This window comes from Canis lupus, chromosome 17, assembly GCF_011100685.1.
Source record: "Canis lupus familiaris isolate Mischka breed German Shepherd chromosome 17, alternate assembly UU_Cfam_GSD_1.0, whole genome shotgun sequence".
In the NCBI taxonomy this organism is placed as follows: domain Eukaryota; kingdom Metazoa; phylum Chordata; class Mammalia; order Carnivora; family Canidae; genus Canis; species Canis lupus.
Genome location: NC_049238.1, coordinates 36,822,711 through 36,847,661, shown reverse-complemented (window position 1 = coordinate 36,847,661; position 24,951 = coordinate 36,822,711). Strand labels below are relative to the sequence as shown.

The following is a 24,951-nucleotide window of genomic DNA, read 5'->3' as shown; positions in this document are numbered from 1 at the left end:
AGACTTCAGGAAGAAACTTACTAATTACAGTAGCATATGCACAAATTCCTTTCCCTTTTAGGTCAGCAAAGCCTGGATTCACATTTTTCAAAGGAATTTTGCTACGAAATCAAGAAAAAATAAAAGTCATAAAAATAACTACATTTACTCATAACTGATTCCTTTTGTCAACAATATAGAAAGTATAGTCATATAGGGCTTGGGTGCTCACTCCTTCACTTCAGCATCATCTTGCTCCAGTTTTCTTGAAGCAGACATTGAGTGGACAGTTTTTAAGGCTGATTTGACCTTTACGTGACCCACCGTTTCTATGGCAACTCGCCCTGGTGTCTCAGGGATCATGTACCTCAACACAGCAGATGAATTAATGATCACTCCAGAAATTTCTTTAGTTTATGTTATTTCCAATCCTGAAGGATATTCATAATCCTAAGTATAAGTACATTTGCACAGCAAAGATGATCATCATCTTTTAAAGTTTAATAAAAGAAGAGCTTCCCAGAATTGTATTTACAGGTCTAAAATATAAAGCAATGTATAGAGTAACAGAAACAACTGAAAAAGGCAAGCCATTTTTTCAGTATACTTACGTCCTTATACAAGGAAAGGGAAAAAATGTAATAGGAAACGTGTTTTACATTTTTATAACTTTAAAAAATATTAGCATATCTTTCTAATTCAAATATTAAGATATCATGCAGAATGAAATATTTGTAGATTTTTGTCCTCAAAGTCTATAAAATAAAGAAAAACAAATTCAGGAACCACAGGAACAAGCTGATCTTGAGAAGGAACTAAGAAACTGAAGTTGTTACTCCATAACTACCTGTTGTAATAAGGTTCTCATATTGAAAAAAGAGACTGACAATTTCACACTTACCTTGCTGAACTTTCATCCTTTGTTTTTTCCCTGGTTCTTTAGAAAATGATGATCCTAAAGCAGTAGCTGAGGTTTCTTTAGCTTGTCTGTATTGTTTTAGCTGACTGGCAAAATCTTCCTCTGTTTCCTGACTGTAGGTACCGAAGTTGTCATCACTGTATGTACTGTACTCATCATATTCTTTACTTTTAAATTTTTTGTTATGTTGACTTTTCTTTGATGTCATGTAGCTTCCTGATAAATGTCCATGCTAAGTGAAAATGAACAATCATTATCAGGATTTTTTTAGTTACATAAATGAACTGATAATAACACAGGATATCTTTTTCCCTCAGAAATTTGAAGAAGGGGAAAAGAAAAGACAGTTGAAGTTCTGACTCCTGGTTAGTACTTGTCTATGACAGTATTTAAAACTAGGCTCAAAAAGCTAAATGGGGGCATCTGGGTGGCTCAGTGGTTGAGTATCTGCCTTTGGCTCAGGGCTTGATCCTAGGGTTCTGGGATGGAGTTCCATATCCTGTTCCCCTCAGGGAGCCTGCTTCCCCCTCCTGACTATTGTCTCTGCCTCTCTCTGTGTGTCTCTCATGAATAAAAAAATAAAATATTAAAAAAAAGCTAAATGCTACTCTGGTATTATTAAATATTATAAATTTAGTTCATAGATCCTTGCTGGTGTGTTTTGTTTTATTTTCCACGTTCCAGGTCTCAATATTTGTACACAAAAGTATACTTAAAAATCTATACTGTTATACATGAATTCTTTCTCTAAAAATTTAAAAAGTCTTTTGGAAAATACGGAAAATATAGTAAAATAGCTTGAGGTGGAAGAAAATATATATTCTTCTAATATTGTTCCAAACAAGTTTAAGCATATTAAATTAATTAAAAGACCATATGTGTGGAAATTTTAGAAAAAGGAAAGGTTTATATCTGAAGTCTAACAAAGATTTCTGTAAAAGTTAAAAACATCTAATGAAAAAATTGCTCATTAGTAACTATTTATTATAATATACATTATCAACTTTATTAATATTTTTCTAAAGCATATGAAAACTAAGAATATACTTTAGTTCTATAATTTTTTTTAAGTAGCATGGGACCTCAATGGTGGGACTTGAACTTTTAACCCTGAGATCAAGACTCGGACACTTAACAAACTGAGCCACCCAGACACTCCTAGTCCTACAATTTTATTTAATGATAGTATTCAATTCTATCTCTATTCATTAAAATATTTGTACTATTTCAATCCTATCTTCTGTCAATTGTTTTTTAAAAAAAGAAAAAATTCACAAAATTACAGTTTGAAGATCTAGCAAAGCCCAGGCCATGACTCACCTTCAGCTTAGCACATTTTAAATATAATATAAAAATACTGTCTGCCCTGGTAGATTATTAACAATTGACTAACAAAATGCAGGGAAATACTAGATATTTTTCAGTAATTATAAAATAGAGACAAAAAAACTTAACTAAACATATCAAGAAAATCAATTAGCTCATCAATTTTAAATTTTGAAGATATATTAAGATTTCTGAATTGTTTTAAGCAGTATTTTAGAAATTTTTTTGTTGTTTGTTGTTTTTAAAATGAACTGTTCTAATCTAGTATTTTAGAAATTCAGAAAGGAATTTATAATTGTAGCTACGAGGCAGTTTCTGACATTTTAAATAAAAACACTATGAAAATAAAGTAAAAAACAATTGCTTAGATTAGGTGAAGATTAATTAATTAGTTGAACGGTGCCTACTTTTCCTTTATTAAAAAAACGTGATTCCATGACCCACTAGATCAGATGGATTTAATAAATATATTCAGAACATACCATCCTAAAACAGAATACACATTCTTTTCAAGTGCACATGGAACACTCTCCAGAATAGATCACACATTACACCACAAAACAAGTGTCAACAAATTCAAAAAGATCAAAGTTATATCATGGTCTTTTCTGACCACAACACAATGAAACTAGAAATCAATCACAAGAAAAAAATCTGGAAAGAGTACGAATCATGGAAGTTAAATAACATGCTACTAAACAATGAATGGGTCAACCAAGAAATCAAAGAGGAAATAAAAAAATACATGGAGACAATTGAACATGAAAACACAACAGTCCAAAGTCTTTGGGATGCAGAAAAAGTAGTTCTAAGAGGAAAAAGTATAGCAATACAAGTCTACCTCAAGAAAAAAAACCTCAATAACCTAATCTCATACCTAATGGAGTTAGAAAAAGAACAAACAAAACCCAAAATCAGCAGAAGGAAGGAAATAATAAAGATTAGAAGAGAAATAAATGACATAGAGAACTAAATAAACTACAAAACAGGGCAGCCCCCGTGGCGCAGCGGTTTAGCGCCGCCTGCAGCCCAGGGTGTGATCCTGGAGACCCTGGATCAAGTCCCACGTTGGGCTCTCAGCATGGAGCCTGCTTCTCCCTCTGCCTGTGTCTCTGCCTCTCTCTCTCTCTCTCTGTGTCTCTATGAATAAATAAATAAAATCTTTTAAAAAAAAAAAAAACTACAAAACAGATCAGTGAAATCCGGAATTAGTTATTTTCAAAAACACAATTGATTAGATTTCTAGTCAAACTCACACACACACAAAAGAGGACTCAAACAAAATCAGAAACAAAAGAGGAGAAATAACAATACCACAGAAATACAAAAGATTATAAGAGAATATTATGAAAAATATGCCAACTAATTGGACAACCTAGAAGAAATGGGTGACTTTCTAGAGACATATAACCTACCAAAACTGATCAGGAAGAAATAGAAAATTTAAACAGACTGATTACTAGTGATGAAATTGATTCAGTAATCAAAAAACTCCCAATAAACTAAAGTCCAGGATCCAGATGGCTTCACAGATGAATTCTACCAAACATTTTTTTTCTTTTTAAAGATTTTATTTATTTATTCATGAAAGACACAGAGAGAAAGGTAGAGATGTAGGCAGAGGGAGAAGCAGGCTCCAGGCAGGGAGCCTGATATGGGACTCGATCCTGAGACCGCAGATCACACCCTGAGTCAGGGGCAGGTGCTCAACCGCTGAGCCACCCAGGTGTCCCCTACCAAACATTTAAAGAAGAATCAATACCTAGGCCAGCATTGCCCTGATTTCAAAATAAGATAAAGACACCATCAAAAAAGAGAACTATAGGCCAATATCTCTAATGAATATAGATGCAAAAATCCTCAACAAAATATTAGCAGACTGAATCCAACAATTCATTAAAAAAAATCATTCATGGATATTCAAGTGGGACCTATTCTTGGGCTAAAGAGTTGTTCAATATTCATAATCAACTACTGTGATATATCATACCAATAAGAGAAAGAATAGAAACTATATGATCATTTCAATAGATGCAGAAAAAGCATTTAACAAAGTACAACATCCATTCATGATTAAAATCCCCAACAAGGTAGGTTTAGAGGGAACTACGTCAACATAATAAAGGCCTTATATGAAAAACTCATAGCTAACATCATACTCATTGAGGAAAAACTGAGAACTTTATCCCTAAGGTCAGGAACAAGACAAAGATGTCCACTCTCACTTCTTTTATTCGACATAATATTAGAAGTCCTAGCCACAGCAATCAGACAAGAGAAAGGAATAAAAGGCATCAAAATTGTTAAGGAAGAAGTAAAATTTTCACTGCAGATGACTTGATACTATACATAGAAAACCCTAACAACTCCACCAAAAAACTACCAGAACTGATAAATGAATTTAGTGAGGTCAGAGAGCCCATAAAATCAAGGTACAGAAATTCATTGCATTTCTATACACTAATAGTGAAGCAGCAGAAAGAGAAATTAACAATCTCATTTACAATTGGACCAAAAATAATAAAATTACTAGGAATAAACCTAATCAAAGAGGTGAAAGACCTGTACTCTGAAAACTATAAAACACTAATGAAAGAAACTGAAGATGACACAAACAAATGGAAAGACATTCCATGTTCATGGATAGGAAAAACAAATATTGTTAAAATGTCTATACTACCCAAAGCAATCTACAGATTTAATGCAATCATTATCAAAATACCAATAGTATTTTTTACAGAATTAGAATAAACAATCCTAAAATTTGTTTGGAGCCACAAAAGATTTCAAATAGCCCAAAACAATCTTGAAAAAGGAAAAAACTAGAAGTATAATAATTCCAGGCTTCAAGTATATTACAAAGCTGTGGTAATCAAAACAGTATGGTACTAGCACAAAAACAGACACATAGATCAATGGAACAGAATAGAAGCCCCAAAATAACCTGACAGTTATATGGTTAATGAATCTTTGACAAGAGGCAAGAATATGTAATGGGAAAAAGACAGTCTCAGGGCACTTGGGTTGCTCAGTCAGTTAAGTGTCTGTCTCAGGTCATGATCCAGGGTCCTGGGATCCAGCCCCACATTGGGCTCCCTGCTCAGCCAGGAGCCTGCTTCTTCCTCTCCCTCTGCTCCCCACCACCGACTCGTGTTCTCTCCTGCTTGCTCTGCTTTCTCTCTCTAAATACATAAATAAATCTTTTTTTAAAAAGATAAAAGAAAAAGTCTTTTCAACAAATGGTACTGGGAAAACTGGACAGATACATGCAAAAAAATGAAATGAGACCATTTTCTTAGACCATATACCAAAAAAAAAAAAAAAAAAGAAACCAAACAAACCTCAAAATGGATTGAGCACCTAAATGTGAGACCTGAAACCATAAAAATCTTAGAAAAGAGCACAGGCAGTAATTTCTCCAACATTTCCCATAGTATCTTTCTAGGTAACGTCTCTTGGGACAAGGGAAACAAAAACAAAAATAAACTATTGGACTACATCAAAATAAAAAGCTTCTGCACTGCAAAGGAAACAACAAAACTAAAAGAAAACCTACCAAATAGGAGAATATATTTGCAAATGACAATTTGATAAAGGGTGAGTATCCAAAATATATAAAGAACTTAATCAACTCAACACCAAAAAACAATCCAAAAATATGTGATTCCATTAATGCTTCAATGACATATTTCAGTACTCTATAACTAAAGGGTACTCTTTAGTACTCTGAATTTTTCTCTGCAGATTAGATGCTTGTCGTAAAAACTTTTCTTTTAACTTTTTTTTTTATTATTTATGATAGTCACGGGGGGAGAGAGAGAGAGAGAGAGAGAGAGAGAGAGAGGCAGAGACACAGGCAGAGGGAGAAGCAGGCTCCATGCACCGGGAGCCCGACGTGGGAGCCCAACGTGGGACTCGATCCTGGGTCTCCAGGATCGCGCCCTGGGCCAAAGGCAGGCGGTAAACCACTGCGCCACCCAGGGATCCCCAAACTTTTCTTTTTTTTAAAGCAGGCTCCAGCCCCAGCAGAGAGCCCAATGGGAGGCTTAAACTCACAACCCTGAGGATCGAATCCTGAGCTGCTTAACCGATTAAGTCACCCAGCGCTTCCAAAACTTTGAATTCTTAGTATTAATTTAATCTGATTTTTCACAGGCTTTACAAAAATAATCTCCCTATTCCTACTTTTTTTTTTTTTAAGATTTTATTTATTTATTCATGAGAGACACAGAGACAGAGATAGAGAGAGGCAGGGACACAGGCAGAGGGAGAAGCAGGCTCCATGCAGGGAGCCTGACATGGGACTCGATCCCGGGTCTCCAGGATCACACCCCGGGCTGAAGGCGGCGGTAAACCACTGAGCCACCCGGGCTGCCCCCTATTCCTACTTTTTAAAATAGAATTATCCCTAAACATTCTATTTCTCCCCTTAGTTAGTTTTCCCAACTGCAAATATTCCTAATAGCCCTCTAATGATGCAAACTTCCCCCGCCCCGCCCCCCATCACAGAGCTCCCATCAAAGACTCCAATGTTTGGGTCTGGGTGTCACCCATGCAGTGCTAATGCTCCATGAAGCACTAAATGGATGACATTAGAGGAGCATCTCCAGTTCTCTAGAAGACCTCCTTATGCTTCATATGTTCATCTGGAATGTACAAAATGCATTCACCAGCAAGAATCTAGCAAGTATTTTTTACAGCCTTCCGGCAAGAAGATAATAGATATGAAAAAGCCTGTAAGTTCTATCAAAGGATACAGTTTCTCCAATCACTTTGCTGACTATTAGACTAAATTCCTGGCTAGAATGCCTGCAGGGCAGACTGGGTTTCTGTAAAATGGAAAGTGGTCCCACAACAATCACTATAAACATGAAAGAAGGGAATGGGAGGCCTTGAGCAAGGAAGGATGAGGAAAAGGGTAGATATACTAACTCCTCAAATTCAAAAGCCAGATGTTAATACTATATTCTATTTTTGGCCTAAATTATAGAAATTATACAGCAGACATTTGTTATCCAGGAAAATAAGATTTTTAGGATGTACTTAAGGTATTTTCTATTCTCAGTAAGTCAACTCTAAAACATATGTGGATGAAATGGTATTGAACTTTCTTTTTTCCTGGCAGACTAAATAATTCAGATCAGTTCTCCTCCTAAAAAATGTAGAAAAGATGGACACAATATTTTTCTAAAATCCACTATAAACATGAGAGAGCTATCAAAAGTGTGAAGGATTACTGGACCTTTAATATACATGGAGTGGGGCAGCCCCGGTGGTGCAGTGGTTTAGCACCGCCTGTAGCCCAGGGCGTGATCCTGGAGACCCTGGATGGAGTCCCATGTCAGGCTCTCTGTATGATGCCTGCTTCTCCCTCTGCCTGTGTCTCTGCCTCTCTCTCGGTCTCTATGAATAAATAAATAAAATCTTTAAAAAATATATATATATATATATACATGGAGTGGATGAAAATCGTGAGAAATGAGCAGGATCAGGAGCAGTTTTTCTCTGAAAGCATCAGCTCAACATGAAAAATCAGCTGAAAGATTCAACACTGCTTCTGACTATCCCTTTAATCTATGAGAACAAAAGGAGAAATCCAGAGTCTAGAAAAAGTAGAAGCTTTAGTAGCTAACCCCCACCCACCAATTCTGGGTCAATATCAAAAGGTGGATCAGAGGCTACAGTCCAATCTATCATCTTGGTGGCCAAGAAGAGTTTCAAACCCTGCAGTTGGAATAAAGTTTATAAGGGTCACTAAAAATCTGTCAGGAGCAAGTAAAAATCCTCCCTGGAGTAAATTAACATCACCCCAGGTCTCAAATTATTTCTATAAAATGCACTATATTTTGCAAACACAATGCTCAGCACACAGAAAAATAAACAAAAAAAACTCAATCATATGAGGAGACATGATCAGCAAGGGCATCAGCTAAAAGCAACCAGTAGGGCAGCCTGGGTGGCTCAGTGGTTTAGCACCACCTTTGGCCCAGGGTGTGATCCTGGAGACCCAGGATCAAGTCCCACGTCGGGGTCCCTGCATGGAGCCTGCTTCTCCCTCTGCCTGTGTCTCTTCCTCTCTCTCTCTGTGTGTCTCTCATGAATATATATATTAAAAATAATAAGATAATTTTAAAAATTAAATAAAAGCAATCAGTAATAGAAAGACTCCAGATATTGAAATTCCTGTGATCAGATTTTAAAATATCTGTGCTTATTATTTTCAAGTAAATGACATGAGAATTTCAGCAGTGAACTGGGAACTATAAAAATACTCTGCAGATCTGAAAAAAAAATCAAGTTTCTAGATTTGAAAAATGCAAATACTAGAATTAAGAACTTAACACATGGGTTTAGCTGCAAATTAGATCCTCTGAAGAAAAGAGAAGAAAGGTAAAGAATAAAACAAAGCATATGCAGTAAAATGTTAACATCCTGGAAATGTGGGTGAAAGCTATACAGAAGTTCTTTGCACCATTCCTGGAACTTTTCTAGAATTCATTAAGACAAAATTAAAAGTTATTAAAAATCCACCTGGGTGGATTAGCGGTTGAGCGGCTGCCTTCAACTCAGGGTGTGACCCCAGGTTCCTGGGATGGAGTCCCACATCGGGCTCCCCATTGGGAGCCTACTTCTCCGTATGTCTATGTCTTTGCTTCTCTCTCTGTGTCTCTCATGATAATAAATGAAATCTTTAAAAAAATAACAGTGAAATAATTTCCCAATAGATAAAAGCTAAGAGATTTTACTGACAGTGCAACTGTACCACAAACGATGCTAAATAAAGACTAAGTACTTTTGGGATGCCTGGGTAGCTCAGTGGCTGAGCATCTGCCTTCAGCTCAGGTTGTGATCCTGGGGTCCTGGGGTTGAGTCTCACATCTGGCTCTCCGCGTGGAGCCTCTTCTCCCTCTGCCTATGTCTCTGTCTCTGTGTCAGTAAAGACTAAGTATTTAGTCTTTAGGTTAAAAGAAAATGATACCAGACTGAAATTCAGATCTACACGAAGGAACAAAGGACACTGGAAGTGAAATGTGGGTAATTATAAAAGATTATCTTTTTCTTTTAATTTCTTTAACTGAAAAAAATTTTTTTAAAGATTTTATTTATTTATTCATGAGAGACACAGAATGAGAGAGAGAGGCAGAGAAAGAAGCAGGTTCCATGCAGGGAGCCTGATGTAGGACTCGATCCCAGGACTCCAGAATCATGCCCTGGGCCAAAGGGAGGCACTTAACCGCTGGGCCACCCAGGGGTCTCATAACTGAAATTTTTAAACAAAAATAATTACATTGTAGTTGTAGTAATATGTAATCGTATAATGACAATCAATAACTATAATGCTTAAGAAAATATGAGTCAGGGAATCCCTGGGTGGCTCAGCAGTTTAGTGCCTGCCTTTGGCCCAGGGTGTGGTCCTGGAGTTCTGGGATTGGGTCCACATCGGGCTCTCTGCATGAAGCCTGCTTCTGCCTCTGCCTGTGTCTCTGCCTCTCTCTCTTTCTCTCTCTGTCTTTCATGAATAAATAAAATCTTAAAAAAAAAAGAAAATATGAGTCAGTTAAAACAAGTGTAATGCTGTTTATACATACCAATTGATTTTGTCCTTCAGAGTAGCCCCCATAGAAGGCTACATATTTATTAAATATTTATTAAAATATTTATTAAAATACTTCTGCCACTGTTTTAAAATATTCTATACCTCCTTTTCTGGAATAATGTTTAGTGACAACTTGTGAATCAAGAGCTTATAAATCTCATTATTTGATATTTTCAAATGCTTTGCTATCTGAAGTGGTAATGATCATTCTGAGCATTTTTTCACTGTTTTGAATAGTCTCTAAACAACTTTTGACTATTTCTAAAAAAATAAATTTACCTGCAAATGATGAAATTTAGGTACCACATCAGTGTTGTTTTTTAAGATTTTATTTATTTATTCATGAGAAACACACAGTTAGAGGCAGAGACACAGGCAGAGGAAGAAGAGGCTCCCCATGGGGAGCCCGATGTGGGACTTGATTCCAGGACCCCAGGATCATGCCCTGAGCCAAAGGCAGATGCTCAACCATTGAGCCACCCAGGCATCCCCCCACATCAGTGTTTGATAGATTTAAAAGTTCTGTCATTAGTGGTAAAAATAATTCAAACAAATAGCTGTTAAAATGTTCTGAGAAATGGCAGCTCCATTTATTCCAAAATCAGCAAACACACTCAATATATGGATACATTCACCTAACTCAATAAAATTATCAACTAGAGTATAATTCTTTTCAAATTTTAAAAGAAGATATTATAATAAACTTCATTTATTCAACAGTTACTTACTGAGCAACCTCAACTATAAAGAAGGCAACAGAGAAACAGAAGGCAATAGAAATAACTCTAATCAACACAGTATTTTGTTTTCTAAGCTCATAAGGGATGAGGAACACCAAATTAGGAAAAAGAATAGAACTCTGTGGACAAGCATATTGACAGATTGGCAGAAACCAGAACTCAGAGAAAGTTTGTGGTTTTTCAGAAAGGTGCACACTGATCTGAATACTCCCCAGTGTTCCTGAGACCACTGTGATTTTTCTAGCACAAAATACTATGTTTTTTTAAGATTTTATTTATTTATTCATGAGAGACACACAGAGAGAGACAGGCAGAGACACAGGCAGGAGGAGAAGCAGGCTCCATGCAGGAAGCCTGACGTGGGACTCGATCCCGTGTCTTCAGGATCACACTCTGGGCCGAAGGCGGTGCTAAACCGCTGAGCCACCCGGGCTGCCCACAAAATACTATTTATATTGAAGACTGTTCATACAGTACAACATGCCTGAGAAAGATCTAAAGTATATCATGTTGTTTTAATTTTTTTCTACTTACAACACTTCCGATAGCTTTTGCACTTAAAGAGGTAGATGTCACATTATTCGTATGTGAAAGTCCTAACCCCCAATACCTCAGAATGTGACTGTATCTGGAGATAGGGCTTTGAAGAGGTGACTAAGTTAAAATGAGGTCACTACTATGGACCCTGATCTGATCTGACTGGTGTCCTTACAAGAGAAAATTTGGACACACAGAGAGATGCCAGGGGTGTGTATGCACAGCAGAATGACCATTTGAGGACAAAGCAGCAAGATGGTAGCCATCTACGAGCCAGGAGAAATGGTCCTCAAAGATATTATGATCCTCAAAGGAAATCAACCCTGCTGGCATCTTGATCTGGCACTTCTAGCCTCCAGACTAATAGAAAATAAACTTTTGTTGTTTAAACCACTAGTCTGTAGTATTTTGTTATGATAGACCTGGAAAGCTAACATATGATTATGATTTTCAAAGACTTAAAATTTGTAGCATATATCTACATATGCCTGTTTTTCTATACTGAAAAATATAAAACATTTTTCAGAATGTCAGAAGGCAAAGAATGAAACTGAAAATTTTATTTTTCCCCTTAAAGGCAGAACCTCAAATCCTCAATGAAATGTCATTTCATACCTGTTAAGAAGGCTATTATCAAAACAAAAACAAAAACCCAAAGCAAAAAAAAAAACCCAGAAAATAAGTTTGGGAAGGATGTGGAGAAAGTAGAAAACTTCATGTATAGTGGTGGGAATGTAAAAAAGTGTATCCATTATGGGAAATAGTTTGGTGGTTCCTCAAGAAATTAAACACAGAATTACTGTATGATCCACCAATTCCATTCTGAGGGGTATATGTCCCAAGGAACTGAAAGCAGAGTCTTTTTTTTTTTTAAGCAGGGTCTTGAAGAGATATTATCCACCCATGTTCATAATCAGCATTATTCACAACAGTCAAAAGGTAGAAGTAATCCATGTGTTCAAAAACAGAAACACACAAACAAAATATGGTATATGCATACAATGGAATATCATCCAGCCTTAAAAAGGAAGCTAGATGAATGTTCAAAAAATTATGGTAAATAGGGGATCCCTGGGTGGCGCAGCGGTTTGGCGCCTGCCTTTGGCCCAGGGCGCGATCCTGGAGACCCGGGATCGAATCCCACATCGGGCTCTCGGTGCATGGAGCCTGCTTCTCCCTCTGCCTGTGTCTCTGCCTCTCTCTCTCTCTCTCTGTGTGACTATCATAAATAAATAAAAATTTAAAAAAAAAAAAAAAAAAAAAAAAAAAAAAATTATGGTAAATGAAGTAAGTCAGACACAAAAAGACAAATACAGTAATGATTCCACCTTTATGCCTATAGAGTAGGCAAATTTATAGAGACAAAGTAGAATAGTGATTACTAGGGGCTGGTGGGGAGGAGGAATTGAGGTGTTATGATTTAAAGGGTACACGGCATCTGTCTGGGATGATGAAAAAGTTCTGTAAATGGATAGTAGTGATGGTTGCACTACATTGTGAATACACTTAATGCCAATGAATTGAAAGATGGTTAAAATGGTAAATTTTATGTTTATGTATATTTGATCACATTTTTTAAAAAAAGACAATACCTGAGAAAATGGAATGTCATAATCCCTGTAGAAACCAGCTCTTTTTTTGTGGGAACTTTCTGTATGTTCAACATCTGAATCAAGGCTGTAGTCTGAACTATCATCACTAGATGGAGAATGCTATAAAAAAGGAAAAAACAGTTACACATTTGCAAAAGGAAGAAAATTTTACTAATAATTAGATACACTTTTTTTAGCCAGAAGTGCCAACCAGCATATTGTATTATCCTAGTAGGTTCTGAAGTATTAACCAAAAAATCCTTGCTTCAAAGGTCACCACCAGCTCAACTTCTCTAAAATTTTCTGAGGAAAAGTATATCTTCTCCTCTTTTTAGGGGTTTAATGGCAGCATTCTCCTCATCATCCCTGTGGTCCAAGGACTCGTGCCATTTATTTATTTATTTATTTATTTATTTATTTATTTATTTATTTATTTATTTATTTATTATTTAAAAGAAATTTTTTTTTGACTCGTGCCCTTCTATGTAAGATCACTTCTAAAGTGATCTCAGATTTTAATTAATCTTAAAAGAATTAAATTAGGGCACCTGGGTGGCTCAGTTGGTTAAGCATCTCAAGCTCAGGTCATGATCCCATGATCCTGGGATTGAGTCCTGCATGGGGCTCCCTGCTCAGTGGGGAGTCTGTTTCTCCTTCTCCCTCTGTCCTTCCCCTCTATTTGTGTGCTCTCTCTCTGACTCTTTCAAATAAATAAAATCTTAAAAAAAAAAAAAAGGAATTAGATCTTCAAAAAGGATCACAGAACATAAGTAGAGTATGAGTTATTTTTACCTAAAATGTCTGTAGCACTCTTATTCTTTTGCATAAGTACCCTAAAGCTAAAAGATACTCAACATATCAAATTATAAATGTGAAATAAATCCAACCCACAAAATTGGGCAAAAGTGAAATGGAAACCACAAGTAACTGATAATGATTAGCAAATATCAAGAGTAAGCTTTCTAAGTATGAGTGCACTCCTTAAAAAAGGTCACCAAATCTCCATCTAGTCAAAATAATTACTTTCCCAAGTTAAGCACTTTCTTTAAAGAATTCTTAAAGTTCTTATCAGTGAAGATACTGACTCACTAAAAATTTGAATGAAACTGAACTCTGATATTTTCACAGCAAAAGGATTTTTACCTCTACTCCATTCCTTTTATGATTTTATTTATTCATAAGAGACAGAGAGAGAGAGAGAGAGAGAGAGAGAGAAGCAGAGACACAGGCAGAAGGAGAAGCAGGCTCCATGCAGGGAGCCTGACGTGGGACTCGATCCCGGGTCTCCAGGATCACACCCCGGGCGGAAGGCGGCACTAAACCGCTGAACCACCCGGGCTGCCCCCTCTACTCCATTCTTAAACGCTCTTTTAAGAAAGACAAACTTTTCCCTCACTTTGTTCTTAAATATTTTCAGGTTTAGTTTTATGATGGTGTTATTTCCATTTTTGCCAATTTGATAGGTGATATGAAGAAATCTTTTATTTTTTTATAGTTATGCTATCAAATGCTTCAAGCTTATCTAATATTTGTGGGTCAAAGTTTGAAATAAATATTGCCCATTTCTTTTCTCAAGTAGACTCCATGTCCAACACAGGACTTCAACTCACAACCCTGAGATCAAGAGTTGCATGCTCTACCAACTGAGCCAACCTAGCACCCCTCAACACTGTCCATTCAAAAGCCAAGTTTGCTAAGTCAATGGTAGAAGTCAGCTCCAACTCAAAGGAAAACCTTTCACTTGAAGATCACTAAAGGGATAAGATCTGATTAAGAAGCTCAAATGAAGACACTACTTCAGGAAAAACCACCAGAGAAGAGAAGGTTCTACTTAAGGGAGAAGTTTCTTCAGACTATTCCGAAACAAAACAAAAAAGACACACACACACACACACACACTTTCTCTCTCTCTCTTTCTAAAAAAAAAAAAAAATATATATATATATATATATATATTTATGAAAATTTTCTTTCTGTTTTCTTCATATGTATATATGACAGGGCGCCTGGGTGGCTCAGCTGGCTAAGTGTCTGACTCTTGATTTCACTTCAGGTCATGATCTCAAGGTCATGAGATCAAGCCCTGAGTCAGGCTTTGTGTTGTGTGGAGCTTGCCTTCCTCCCACTCACTCAAGTCCTCTATATATATAATAAATAAAATCTTTTTTTAAAAAGTAATTATTAACCTGAAATTAGCAATTGGGACTACTTTAAAAATAGCTAGAAAATAGTGTATGTCAGAAGAGATGGTATATCACTTCTGAGATTAGGTTATAAAAAGACTATAGCTTTCATCTTGTGTGCTTTCTCTTGCTCTCTCACTCTTGGTTCACCTGCTTTGGGGGAAGCCGGATAACTCATGAGGACACTGAGTCAGTCTCTAGAGTGGTCAGTAAGGAACTGAGGCCTGCCAAGAGCCATGTGAGTGAACATGGAAGAGGATCCTGCCTCAGTCAAGCCTTGAGTTGACTGCAATCCCATGAGAGAAGCTGAGCCAGAATCACCTGGTTAAACTCCCAGATTCCTGACCCACAAAAACTGGGAAATAAATTTCTGTTCTTTTAAGCTTCTAAGTTTGGAGTAATACTGTGCAGCAATGGTTGACTACTAAGATTTTGGTGTCTGGAAATGCTGTGCTCCCCATAAGAAATATCTAAAAGGTAGGAGAGGTTCTGGAACCAGGCAGCGGATAGAAACTGGAAGGACTTCAAGGAAAGTGTTAGTGAAAGTCTAAAGTGCCTCAAATGAGGGGCACCTGGCTGGCTCAGTTGGTGGAATGAATATGCAGCTCTTAATCTCCAGGTCATGAGTGTGAGCCCCATGTTGGGTGTAGAGATACAAAAAATAGTAATAATTTTAAAATGGGTTAGGCGACTAACTCTTGTTTTCCTCTTGGGTCATGATTTCATAGGTCATGAGATAGAGCCCTCTGTCAGGTTCCATGCTCAGCAGGGAGTCTTCTTGGGATTCTCTCTCCCTTGGCCCCTCCCCCACCTCGTACACACACATGCGCACGCACATATATGCATGCACTTTCTCTTCTCAAATACATACATACGTAAATAAATTGCCTCAAATGATTATTAGTAAAATTCTGGGCTTTGAGACAACTTAAAGGAAAGTGAGGTATCTTATTAAAGCTGGAAGAACGGAAATCTTCATTATGCAGTGGTAGAAAGTTGAACAACACAGTTATATTCAATAATGTGGAAAGTAGAAAATGTGTCTAGTGAACTAAGTAATCTAGTTAAGATTTTCAAGAAAAATGCTGAAAGTACTTATCTGCCAAAGACAGACAAATTAAAGGAAAGGCCGTTCAAAAGGAGATGTGGGACTTGATGGTTTTGAAAATTCTTAGCTTCAACACACTAAATTTTATTTTTGGTTTTCCCTTTTTTCTTTTTCTTTTCTTAAGTAAGCTCTACACCCAACAGAGATCGAACTCACACCCTGAGATCAGAGTCCTATGTTCTACCCACTGATCCAGGCATGTGCCCCTACTTTTTTCTTGATTAGTCTCGCCAATGACTTATATGTATCACTGATCTTTTTTTGAATAACTACTGGCTTTTCACTCTAATCCATTAAGTTCTGCTTCTAACATAATTAAAAGTCCTTTCCTTTTTGTTTTGTTTTGGTTTGCTACTTTTCTAGCAAAGAATAAATGAATTACTGCAATACTGTAATTTTTCTCCTGATAACTGCTTTAGCTATATTCTGTCATTACTTACACACCAAGATTTTATATCATCATTTTAATGAAATTCTGCAGTTTTAATCTGTTTCCCCTGTGCTCCACAGGCTATTTATAGCAGGCATTTGAATTACAAAGCAAAAAGACATTTTGTTTTTTGACTTTATTAGGCAATGTCTAGTTTTATTGTATTGTGATTTGACATTGCTCTTTTTAACACTTCCACTCAATCAAAGTAATTGGAGCATACAAGGCCTACTATATGGCCATAAAGACAAGAGGAAGATGTATTCTCAGGATTCAGAGCTCACTACATAATCTTTCTTTAATATCCTTACCACCTTTTCATCCACTTGATTGATCTCTTTGGATTAAGAGAGGCATATTGGTAGATCTCCTGTTATTAGTGTATTCCTAGTTCTTCTTGCAGTTCCTATAGCTCCTGCTTTATAAAAGTGGCTGTTTTAGGGGCTATAAAATATTAATAACTTATACTTAATTGTGAATTGTAGCCTTTAACATCATAAAATGTCTCTCTTTGTTTCTTTCAATGCCTTTTGACACAAATTTGACTTTTTCAGATATCAACGTTAGATTTCTGCCTTCTCTTTCTTTGTATTTGCTTGGCATAGCTTTACCCACTTCTAAAATCTTTCTCTTGTACACAGCTTAGAGTTGGATTTTTGCATTGTTGGGAAAGTATATACCTTTTGGTATTTAGAAAAGTTTGTATTTTTGTTTTAATTATTCCTTTTTATTTACTCATTTATATATGTTCCAAGCCCAGTGTGGAACCCAACACAAGGCTTGAACTCACGACTCTGAGATCAAGACCCAAGCTGAGATCAGGAGTATGAAGCTTAACTGACTGAGCCACCCAGGTGCCCCTCAATTATTTCTTTCATGCCTTTTCCAATAACCTTAGTCCCTGTCCCTTCTTTGCATATTATTTCTTTACTAACAGGACCAATACTAAAATTCGTCAGTAACCTCTTTTCCTTTTTCATTATCAGGATAACAATGTGAAGCAACATCCCCTTACTCTGAGTTAATAATATTAGGCAATCAGTAAGCTTATCCTGCTTGCCATATACTCTTCTGCTTTTCCTGATATTTTTTATAGTTGTAATGTTCAGATACATAATATACGGCTCCCCTTATGGCCATCATTTAGTCTTAGTTTTTATTTTTTTAAAGATTTTATTTATTTATTCATGAGAGAGAGAGAAAGAGAGAGAGAGAGAGAGAGAGAGAGAGAGGCAGAGACACAGGCAGAGGGAGAAGCAGGCTCCATGCAAGGAGGGAGCCTGATGTGGGACTCGATCCCGGATCTCCAGGATCAGGACCTGGCCTGAAGGTGGCGCTAAACCACTGAGCCACCCGGGTTGCCCTAGTCCTAGTTTTACAAAGAAATATGTATTACATGTATGTAGATCCCTCTCTCCCAAATAGTCATTTTGGTTATCTAAACTTGTTCTCTAGTGGATTCTACAGGAAGGCTCATGATAACAATATTTCCTGAGTTTTATCTTTTTTTTTGGAGAACTTTATATCTGAAGGTCAGTATTTATCTGGATATAAAATTCTTGGACCACATCTTATCTAAATATGTCATTCCATTATCATCCAGCATAAAATATTTATATCAAAAAAGTTTTAAAAGATTTTATTTATTCATCAGAGGCACAGAGAGAGAGGCAGAGACACAGGCAGAAGGAGAATTAGGCTACCTGCGGGGAGCCCGATGTGGGACTCAATACCAGGACCCTGGGATCACTCTCTGAGCCAAAGGCAAACAGACGCTCAACCACTGAGCCACACAGGCATCCTATATCAAAAATTTTTATAGAAAGCTGATTCTCTTTTCCTAATAGGGAGTTGGTCTTTTCACTTAGATGACCAAAGGATGTTTCCCCCAAATTGTATTTATGCTGTTTGATCATAGCTTATATACTTTCTTAATTTTATCATTTTGAAATATTAGGTTAGATATTTTATATGTTGTGTGGGAACTCTTTCTCTTATGGAAGAATATTATTCTCTCCATTATTCTGTTTTTTTAAAAATTATAACTTATACGGAATGTAATCATGGTCCTATCTTGTTCTCTAGGGTTACTGCTTGTTGTTTGCATGAAATATTAATATATATGGCTATGTATCTTCTGAGATATGCCTCATTTGCTCCCTTCCCTCATTTTTTTTTCCTCATTTTTTTAAAGCTATTTCTTTCCTTGCCCAGCCCTAGTATCTTTGTCCTCTCAATTTAGATTCTAATTAGCAGTTATATTCTCAGTGTAGGACTCTAATAAGAGCGATTTGGTTGATTAGTATTAGAAGTTCATCAGACCCAGACCATTCAAGCACCATCCCAAATTCACATGGTCACCTTATACTCACAGGAGAATTGAAAGTCCCCTCTCACTTTTTTCTCCCCTCTCACTTTCTGCTCTGTTCTCAGTTTGGCCCATGGACTTTCCACATTGAGTGGGGACTCTTCCATTTGAGAGGAGTACCTATTGGCAATTTGTTTTCTGAAGTCCCATTACCTTCCCTCTGCTTCAGTATGCCCAATTGCTGATCCTATATGGGTCTTGTTGCTGTCTGTGGTTTGGCCTCATCCAGCGGTATTTTTAAGGTTTGTGGAGATAACTTGTTACTTCATTTTTTTTGTAGATGTTGCCAATGAGTTTTTGATTTTGCTATCCCCACTGCTTTGTTTTTATGGGGGAATTTCAGGGAGTTTCAAAACTACTCCACCACAGATGCCCACTTTTCCTAGAGTTCTCTGCATAGATGATCCCTTCTTCCCTATCCTATGCTACATTATTCTCTATCCAGCACCCTACTCTTTTTTCTTGATCACATTTGTTTTTCATTTGTTTATTGCCTTCTCCTTCCCATTTCAATGTAATCTATTTCCATTAGAGACTTTCACTCATTACTGTAACCCTAGCATAGAGCACAGAGATTTCCACAGCAAGCACATGATAATACATATGAATGAATAAATGGACAGACAATGCCAATGCTGCTAATCTATATCTGTAGAGAATAAAACAATAAAACTTTTCTAACCTTTATCATCCTTGCATACAATTCCATTAATTAAAAAGATTTTAACTTGCATTAAAAGTTACCTAGATTAATTTTTAAATATTTGAGATAATTTACATAATCTTTATGTTCAGAAAATTTATTAATCACATAAATAAAAATATCTAATCAACAAGTTGCTTTTTGGGGGGGTTGGAGGAGCAGAAGAAGAGAGAAAATCTTATGCAGGCTCCATGCCCAGCAAGGAGTCTGAAGGGAGGCTTGATCTCATGACCTTGAGATTATTACCTGAGGTGAAATCCAGAGTCAGACACTTAACTGACTGAGCCACCCAGGTGCCCTTCTAATCAATAAGTTTTATAATAAAATAAGCAATGATTTATACTTTATGATTTTCAATATATTTCATAAACATTTACTAAAAGAATTAAAAGTAGATTCTAACTAACCTTATGTTTTTCACGTTTTCTTCTTTTGGATTTTTTCTTCTCTCTTTCTTTCTTGTGTTTTTTCCTTGATTTTCTATAAGCTTTCTCATTTTTGTGCTTTTCATCCTCTTTTGCTTCCTGTTCTTGTATTTCTTCAAGTCCTGCATCATCTATTTCACCATCTTCTAATTCACCATCTTCTCTGTAGAAAACAATGACAGTTTTATTTTCAAATGTTATTTAAAAGTGAATCTTATAGAAACATTTCCAAAAGAAAAAAAAGCACATGCCAAGAATTTAAGTTATATTTATTTAGACCAGGAGTGGCAAACTTTTCCTATAAAGGACCAGGTAATACATTTGCAGGCCACATACGGTTTCTATTGCAAATTCTTCCCTATCTTCCTGGAACAATTCTCCAAATATATAAGAACCAGACAGAACAGCAAAAATTTGCCAACCTCTGATTTAGATTAAGATCACTAACTCACCAACTGAATGAACGCATGCATGAATGCAGTGCTATTCCATGGCATTACAATAGTGACCATCTACTACACCACTTTTTTTAAAACAGGTTAAGCTAAAGCCCTTTAGGAAGTAAACATTTTTACTACTTAGTGTTATGTAAACAACTATAATTAGTTTTAAAACAAAAGTAATCTATATTAATTCTCACCATCAAAGTAAACTTCAATAAGAAAACAGATTTAAAAAAAAAGAAAGAAAACAGATTTTCAAATAGATGAGCAAAACCTGAGCCACAGAAGAATCATAAATTGAACTTGAATCTGGAAAAATATTCATAGTAAAACCTTAACTGAATTCCACTTTCCAAATACTATCATCTTTGCTATAAAGGAGACTGAACTAGACATAAACTTTTATATTGTTTATGACCTTTTTATACTCATAGAAGCCAAAATATTAATAGTGTTTTTAAGGCAAATTAAACAATGATTTATCTACATAAGAAGATAAATATATAAAATAAGTTTAGCATTTACTCATGTTTCCATAGTTAGGAAAAAAATGCAAACTGCTATAAACAGTGCAGAAAGACAAATGTCTTTATGACTGGAAGCAAATGAGATGCAACCAAACTGTGGTGTGTGCATTGTAAAGATACTTTAAATTTACTAGGGATATATGATTTATAAAACACAAAACTAATTATGTCACTCTCCTGCTCAAAATCTTCAATGATGAAGTGATGTCTCAAACTTCCTTCAGAACTATCCACTTGGGGAGGAAGGTAGTGGTATCAACATGATTGGTGATAAGTTGGTAACTGCTCAAATTATGGGATGTGTGCTTGACATTTTCCATAATAAAAAAAGATAGTACCAATGATTCCCTTCTGACCTGAGGACGTCAGACCTCCCGGATATGTCAAAAGGCCCTTTATAATTGAGTCTGTGCTTACCCAGCTACTTTCAATTTCTCCCATCACCAAGCTTTAAACACCGCCTTAAAAACTCTCATAGCCCTGCTCTTCTCAACACTCACCCTCCACTTCCTTCACCAGGCTAATTGCAGCTCATTCCATTGGACTCAGTTCAGATGTCATTTTCTCTGAGATGCTTCCACTGACTACCCAGGTTTAGATGAGATGCTTCACCTTAAGAATTCCCCTAATAATTCTCATTTCTTTATCACTGCAATCTATGCGTTATGTTCGAGTAACTTGAAGATACTGGTTGGGAAAGTGGGATGTGACTGTGTCTCTAACCCCTAGGATGGTTTCCTATTGTTCACTGAATGAATGAATGCGTAATATCCATAACCCTTGCATTATAGAACAGGCACATGATACCACCCAAAACTGGCTGTGAAGTAAAAGTTATTTTTCCCCAGTTTCTATTATAAAATCAAAGAGTTGGGATCCCTGGGTGGCGCAGCGGTTTGGCGCCTGCCTTTGGCCCAGGGCGCGATCCTGGAGACCCGGGATCGAATCCCACATCGGGCTCCCGGTGCATGGAGCCTGCTTCTCCCTCTGCCTGTGTCTCTGCCTCTCTCTCTCTCTGTGACTATCATGAATAAATAAATAAAATCTTTAAAAAAAAAATAAAATAAAATCAAAGAGTTAAACATATCCATTTAGGTGGACTTGAAAATTTCTGTGAGGCAGGTTTGGCATTCTGGCTGTTTTAACAAAAAAGTCCTGAACTTTTATAACACTTAAAACCTTAAGTCCCAAGAAAAGTGAGTGCATACTTTCACCAAAAGTTAAGCACAATAATGGACTTAGTAGCTTTAGTCACAATACTAAAAAATTGTTAACAACCCAAATCACCATCAGCAGGTATATGGATGAATTGTGCTTTACTTATACTATAAAGCAAAAAAAATCAGCCACTGCTACACACAATATGGATGAATCTTATAGATACAAATACGAGTAAAAGAAGCTAGATACAAGAGAGTATCGTTTTATTCCATTTATATGCATTTCAAGAAGAAACAAAAGTAACCTACGGTGACAAAAGTCAAAATAGTGATTACCTCTTGGAGTGTTGTAACTGACAAAAAAAGGGTACTAAGGAACCCTCTGAGGTGTTGGAATATTCTGTATATTGATCTGTGCGGTGATTATTGCATATATATATATATATATTTACATGTAAAAATTCATCAAGTTGTAATTAAAGAGGGAGACAAACCAGAAGATACTCATAATTATAGGCAACAAACTCAGGGTTGCTGGAGGGGAGGTAGATGGGGAAATGGGGTAACTGGGTGATAGGCATGAAGGAGGGCATGTGATGTCATGAGCATTGGGTGTTATATGCAACAGATGAATTGCTGAACTCTACCTCTGAAACTGATTGATACACTATATGTTAATTAATTGAATTTTAAGTATAGTAAATATTTTTTAAATTCAAAAAAGTTGTACATTTAAGAATTGTATCCTTTACTACCTATCCTTACACTGTAACAAAATTTAAACACCACCAAAAAAAACCTACTGGCATTCATCCTTTCTTTTATTACCTTTCTCCTCCAACTTGACCTCAAAGCAACTCTTTTTATATCTTAAAATCACTAATTCATACTTAACATTTTGACTGGAACTACCTAAATACCTAAGTAGTAGTCAAGCTAAAAATGCATATGATTTATGTCCTACTTTATATAAGTTCTTTAACTGTGAAATATGGAGCATTTACATTTGTCATTAGACAAAAAGCATGAAAGATATTTTCTTTTTTTCTTTTCTTAGCCTATTTAACATTTTAGCATTTACGCAATAACAAATTTAAACTTGTGAATTTATGTATGGTTATAAGAAATAGAATAGAAAACGGAAATAAGAACATTGACCCCCAGTTCCATGAACTGTTTACAAGTGCTTTATAAAAATCAGCTTTGGGTACAAATGGAAAGCATGTGTGGCATAAGGGAAAGAGGAGACTTCCTGGGAGGATAGCTAGATTCTAATTCCAGTTCTGTCACCAAAACAAAATAAAGCTATCCTGATTGAGCACCTACTAATATATCAGATATTAATCTAACTCTGTGAAAAGTAAAAAAATAGAAGAGATAATTAAGAATGCTTAGCATTCTCTAGATTTTGAATTAGCTCAATACCATTATGAAAGCTGTTTTGTTTACTAAACTCAATGTTTTTTTTTTAATTTAATAAATCAAAAAGAGAGGCTCCCAGTTCAATTCTAATATGGATGACTTTTCATTAATGTAAAATAATAGAGTGATTATCATTATGTCCTTTTCAGGAAGAGGAATATTCATGTTTACGGACACTTAAATAATTGTTTAGTTAACCAACTAATTATTTTTAAAATAATTTATCTCTTAGGCAAAACCAGAGACAGAAAGTAGACTAGGGATTGCCAGGTAGATCAGAGGAAGGAATGAAGAGTGACTGTCAACACTCAGGGTTTTTTTCAGGGTGATGAAAATGTTCTAAAAGTAAGTAGTGGTAATGATTACACAACTCTGAACATCCTAAAAACCAGTGAACTGTATACTCTAAAAAGGTGAATTTTATCTCACTAAAGCTGTTATTTTAAAAAATAATTAGGTTTTAAAAGATTTTCTCTCTAGGTTTAAATATCTAGATTTCAAAATCATAATGCACAGTGGTATAAATTAAAAACTCTGAAATAGGGGATCCCTGGGTGGCTCAGCGGTTTGGCGCCTGCCTTCGGCCCGGGGCGTGATCCTGGAGTCCCAGGATCGAGTCCCGCATCAGGGTCCCTATATGGAGCCTGCTTCTCTGTGTGCCTGTGTCTCTGCCTCTCTCTCTCTCTCTCTCTCTGTGTCTCTCATGAATAAATAAAATCTTAAAAAAAAAAAAAAAACTCTGAAATTGATCAATGCCCTCACCATCCATGATATGTTCTTATTCACAGGTAAATTTCACTAAATCCTTATAAACTGATTTGCTTCATAAAGGATTGTTTTCCCCATTCTGATACTGTTGCTACTAAAACAACTTAACCTGAACCATTCAGTCTTACCTCCACAGGTAGCTTCTGCTTTTTCTTTATGCTTGCCTGTTACAAGCTACAGATCAGAAACTGAGTCTTCTGGAAGAAACACAAAAGCCTCAATAAAAGACTATACAAGTACTCCTGATGGATGACATTATAAACGTATTACTCATAAATACAAGCGTCCTGGGATAAGCTGATATGATCACCAGAAAAAAGACCTTTCTAGGGATGCCTGGGTGGCCCAGCGGTTGGGCCTCTGCCCTCGGCTCAGGTCATGGTACAGGGATCCAGAATTGAGTCCTGCATCGGGCTCCCTGTGAGGAGCCTGCTTCTCCCTCTGCCTGGGTCTCTGCCTCTCTCCCTCAGTCTGTGTCTCTCTGAATAAATAAATAAATCTTAAAAAAAAAAAAAAAAAAGGCATTTCTCAGAAGGTATCAAGGGACTGTCAGGCTGTCAAGGATGTCTTTACATTACAAAAGCAGATTACTTTATAGAAGTAGGCTGCTTATCCTAAGATGACAGAACACAAATTTCCCAGATACTTGAAACTATTACTTGTAACACTTTTCTTTTCATGCTTTTGTTCTAATTCACCTTGTCCTTTCTCCTTTACCATGGCT

The 24,951-nt window shown here is 36.3% G+C and overlaps 1 protein-coding gene across 3 annotated transcripts in view; it reads right to left on the bottom strand.

Annotated features, from left to right (window-relative positions):
• Positions 1-24,951, bottom strand: part of ZC3H6 (zinc finger CCCH-type containing 6) — a 67,879-nt gene that overhangs the window by 21,926 nt on the left and 21,002 nt on the right. Inside the window, exons 2-4 of one of the 3 annotated variants that reach the window (XM_038561464.1) lie at positions 19,890-20,070; positions 12,691-12,810; positions 881-1,130 (exon numbers count right to left, since the gene is read on the bottom strand). In XM_038561464.1, coding sequence (XP_038417392.1) covers positions 881-1,130; positions 12,691-12,810; positions 19,890-20,070 — 551 coding nt within the window. Of the gene's footprint in view, positions 1-21; positions 102-880; positions 1,131-12,690; positions 12,811-19,889; positions 20,071-24,951 lie in introns of those variants that run through there. The other 2 variants (XM_038561465.1, XM_038561466.1) reach the window with 2 other exon arrangements.